General features: G+C 51.6%; 2 protein-coding genes across 2 annotated transcripts; both read right to left on the reverse strand.

Moving 5' to 3' along the window:
- Nucleotides 1-243, reverse strand: GLOTRDRAFT_6915 (NADH flavin oxidoreductase; the record flags this gene model as incomplete). Its single annotated transcript, XM_007873402.1, has 1 exon — nt 1-243. A coding segment is annotated over one exon (243 nt), but the record flags the coding sequence as incomplete, so codon positions are not given.
- Nucleotides 244-1,613: 1,370 nt separating this feature from the next.
- Nucleotides 1,614-2,527, reverse strand: GLOTRDRAFT_101851 (alpha/beta-hydrolase). The gene is made up of 4 exons (XM_007873403.1): nt 2,395-2,527; nt 2,019-2,332; nt 1,789-1,964; nt 1,614-1,759 (listed from the first exon to the last, which is right to left on the reverse strand). The coding sequence occupies exons 1-3, from the start codon at nt 2,514-2,516 to the stop codon at nt 1,789-1,791; spliced, it is 612 nt and encodes a 203-aa protein (XP_007871594.1). The 5' UTR covers nt 2,517-2,527; the 3' UTR covers nt 1,614-1,759.
- Nucleotides 2,528-3,910: the final 1,383 nt, after the last annotated feature.

A 3,910-nucleotide genomic window follows, 5' to 3' on the forward strand; every position in this document is an offset into this window, starting at 1 on the left:
CTTCCACGCAGCAATCTGCTCCTCGCTCCATATGCCCGGGACGTGCGGGTACCCGCCTGCCTTCCGCGCGATATACGTCGCCTCGGTGATGAGCAGCGTCCCGGGCATGCTCGCACGCTGAGAGTAATACTCCACTGCGAGGTCGCCGTGAACATGCTCCTTGTTCGCTCGGTTGCGCGTCAAAGGCGCGAGGACAATCCGATGTTGGACGGTGATCTCGCCAACCTGTTTGGGCTGGAATAACTTCGGGAGGGACATTGGCCTGATGAGTGGTACGAGTGTGTATTGGCACGATGTCCCGGATTAAGTGTGTTGTAAGTGAACGTTGTTCAGTTGGCTGACTGATAAAGCGCTTGCGAACTTGCTTTATAAAGTTGAGCAAGATTCGAGTGGATATGATCCGTCTCGCTGATTTATCGGGGAAGAATGAAAGCCCGGCCCTGGTTTGTGCTCACAGATATAATAAACTGACGGATTCTGTTCAATACGACAAGCAACCTCCTAGGCGGGGACAGCACTCACGAAATGCCTCGCTAAGCGTTTGGACCCGAAGGAAATAGGACCAATTGGAGCAGCCGACGTTGTTGAGGGTTATCGCAACCGGTTATGCATCTTACCCGGAGCCCGGCAGGCGTCCTTCTAACTTATAAGACACTGCCCACAACTGCTGACTGTCGCCGTTGGGAAACTCAAGCCTACTCCACCTGCAGTGAACTCTCTTCTGGTCCGATACATCTAGATCGGTTCGCTCTGCTGGGAACATCACGTCAAACCCCTTATGTTCTACGAGGTGTTCAATCGCAGCACTGAGCCCGCGATTTGTCCTTCCTTGTCTCTTCTGGATGTGGCTCCTCATCGTCGCCAAAGCATTCTGCAACGTCATGCATCTGTCCTGGTCTTTTCCGGTGGCGCGCACTCGATGTCAACTTTCAGATTATATCGTCAGCTTGGGGATCACACTCGCGATATAGCGCCTTAACGTTGGACAAGGTCTTCGTCCAATGTTATCTCCATTAGTTATGGACTTTCCAATGTTCTCCATGACGTCTCCTCTTTCATCACTGCCCTCATGTTCTCTGTGACAGGATGTAGCCGTAGAGCTAGCTCACTCTCATGTTGTGACTGGCCTTTGATCCGGGACCATGGTCAAGCCTAAAGTACATCCCGCCTGTATTTGCCTTTCTATAGCACCCAAGCGAAGGCACGACTCGTCAAGCTGTTGCTCCGAGTAGATCAACCCCAGCAAAATAGGTCGTAAAGTCGCCAGACACACCCGTAGCAAGTGCCTTAGGTGTCCAAAACATAAGGTTGGTACTGTCCTATAGTTCTGCCCTATACGAGCCCGCGGAGGAACTCTATCTGAGCTTGAATATTCGTTTCAAAGCCCTATAAATTTACATAAGGCTATCGTCCCGAAGGCTCCAGACTGGACACTTGCCTTCCCTCCTCGCATAACGTCGAAATGATTGCCCGGGCTAACGACCATTCTGATCTCTGGAGCACCTCTAGTCAGTGTCTCGCCGGAGCAGCTCGGAGGGCGACTGACTTTGGTGAGAATTAGCGATGATGTCTCTTGTAACTGCAGCAGGGATCATATCATCGGACTCGGGCATCACAACGAGCATGGGACTTTGAGCCTCCTTTAAGCGCCGGCCAGGTCGTGAGGACAAGATATCAAAGACAAGCCGAGGTGCCACCAAGTTCGGCGACTCATAGAAAGACGTGCTTCCTTGAGCCCACATATTCTCGAATCCTGCTTGTACGTCAGTTTCGGGATACCTGAACGATCTAATGGCTGAACTTTCCTAGATAACAACTAGGAGCACAGAGGAATGCGAGATCTCCGGGATGCCCAACAGCAGCAATGAACACGGGGTGCAAACCGAGTTTACCTTTGACGGAGTCGACAAAAGCCCAGAACATCAGTCGAACATTCACTGGGCCTGCTATTGATGTCGCGTATCCTGCGTGGGGTTGCAATTGTAGGTATCGATGGGATACTGTACGTCTCAACTCACCGTCAAGTACAGGACAGTGCGCCATGCCACCGGCCAACCTTTGGTCCCGGAGGAGGAGCTCAGCCACATGAAGACCGCTCAGTGCACTGCCCATCACGACTATCTTGTCAACACGGAATTTCTCGGGACGTGCCCTTGCCCAGTCTATGACGCTTTGGTAATCCTGTAGTTGCTTCTCCAGCGAGATGAGGTTCCGAGGTTCTCCGCCGGATTCACCAAAATGGCGGTAATCCAATATCAGGGAGGCGAAGTGCGCTCTACTTGCCCACTCCTCGCCGAACGCTGCGAGACCTGCGTCTTTGACGAGGCTCAGCCTATTTGTGGCAGGTGGTGAACATCGATATGCGCATTGATACATGGGCAAATTATCTCGTACCCGTGACCCGCCACTACTACAGGGAATGGTGCTGGACTTATGGGGCTGTAGAGCCAGACATCCAACTCGATGCCAGGGGATGCGCTAAGGATCCTGACCGACTCGCGGGTATGGCCGGACATAGATGGTCGAGACGGCTCGGGGAGGATTCTTGAAAAGCGTTCCGCGAGTCCATGATAAATATTGATAACGGACGGGAAGTCTGGCTGTCACTTCGATCTATGCTGATGCTGATACTCACGGACACACCTGCTTTGATAGTGTCGGTCACCTCGGCTCATCCGACGGCGACTCACACAGGGACCCACTCTGGCTGTGCAGCAGGAAGGCGACAAGAAATTGGCTCGAACTCGGATATCTCAGGCAGTGTTTTGGCCGCGTGCACGGCTCTTTTCAAAAATCCCGAGGCTATCCATGATCAACATTGATTGCAGAAGGCACCTGCCAACCTAAACCGGCACATCAACATGATATGCAGATTTCCTACAGCATCGGAAGCTCATGAACTTCCTCGTTAGATCGCATAGCGCGAAGATATCTGTGACAGTGGGAGCCGGCTGGCTCAAATGATTATCAACTGGAGAGTTATAATACCCCATAAGTGTAAGACCTGCATCCCCATTCTCTCGGCGCCTGCGCTGCCTAGGCACTACTCAAGCGTCGACAGCGTGAGGGTGATGACTATGGCGTCTATCAAGATGATGCAGACATGCATAGGATACACATTTCCATGATATCTCAACATGTCTGCCTTCTGTGACGCGATGGAGGTATCCTTCTCATGCTTCCTGCAGTCATTCTCATATGAGCAAGAACGGAAGCAATAGGAAAGCCACCCTCAGCAACTCTAACGGAACTCGAAGACGTCCAAGGCTCTAATATCAAGAGAACTTATGGACCCACGCAGCCAGCACGTACATCAAGCGAAGGCGCGGGATACGCCGTCGACATGATGGTGCCGTATGCTGTTGTGAGTATATATAATGTGAATGTGTTCGAATCATTTCGGTATTACAGCGCTCTTCATGATCATGCCCAATAGCACCAACGGCAGCCATGCCCTCCCTCCTGGCGTCATTAATCCGGAAACACCATTTGCGTATTTGACTCCAACTCTGGCGGAGCAATTCGAGTCCACTAGACACATTAATGTCGCCGCTCTTAGTGTCAGTACTCGCCCTTTTCTCGACGTGTGGAGCCTGACCTAGGTTTTTTGAATTTTGACTCTGCATAGGCCTGGATATGGGACACGATTGTGTCAACGCCACAGGACTATGCGCTCCTGTTCAAGCATAAGATAAATTTACCGACGGCCGTCTATTTCCTCTCAAAGTCAGTTTCATCCTGCCCTTGTACCTCCTTTCTTGACGGGACCCAAGAATATTTTCTCTCGCTTATATAACAACGTCCACGATATTCGTAGGTAAATAAAGCCTCTACTAATCGCATGCCTTGGGGTCACTGACAACCCTGAGTCACCTAGTATCACCCGTCGGGTCGTGCCAAGCCTTGCAAG

Source organism: Gloeophyllum trabeum (genome assembly GCF_000344685.1).
Source record: "Gloeophyllum trabeum ATCC 11539 unplaced genomic scaffold GLOTRscaffold_00156, whole genome shotgun sequence".
Classification (NCBI taxonomy): Eukaryota; Fungi; Basidiomycota; class Agaricomycetes; order Gloeophyllales; family Gloeophyllaceae; genus Gloeophyllum; species Gloeophyllum trabeum.

Coding starts and splice junctions, on each gene's coding strand:
- GLOTRDRAFT_101851 (XM_007873403.1), bottom strand. CDS start 2,516: ATGTCCGGCCATACCCGCGAGTCGGTCAGGATCCTTAGCGCATCCCCT. Junction 2,333..2,394: donor GTAGTAGTGGCGGGTCACGG/GTACGAGATAAT, acceptor TGCCACAAATAG/GCTGAGCCTCGTCAAAGACG. Junction 1,965..2,018: donor GCACTGTCCTGTACTTGACG/GTGAGTTGAGAC, acceptor AACCCCACGCAG/GATACGCGACATCAATAGCA.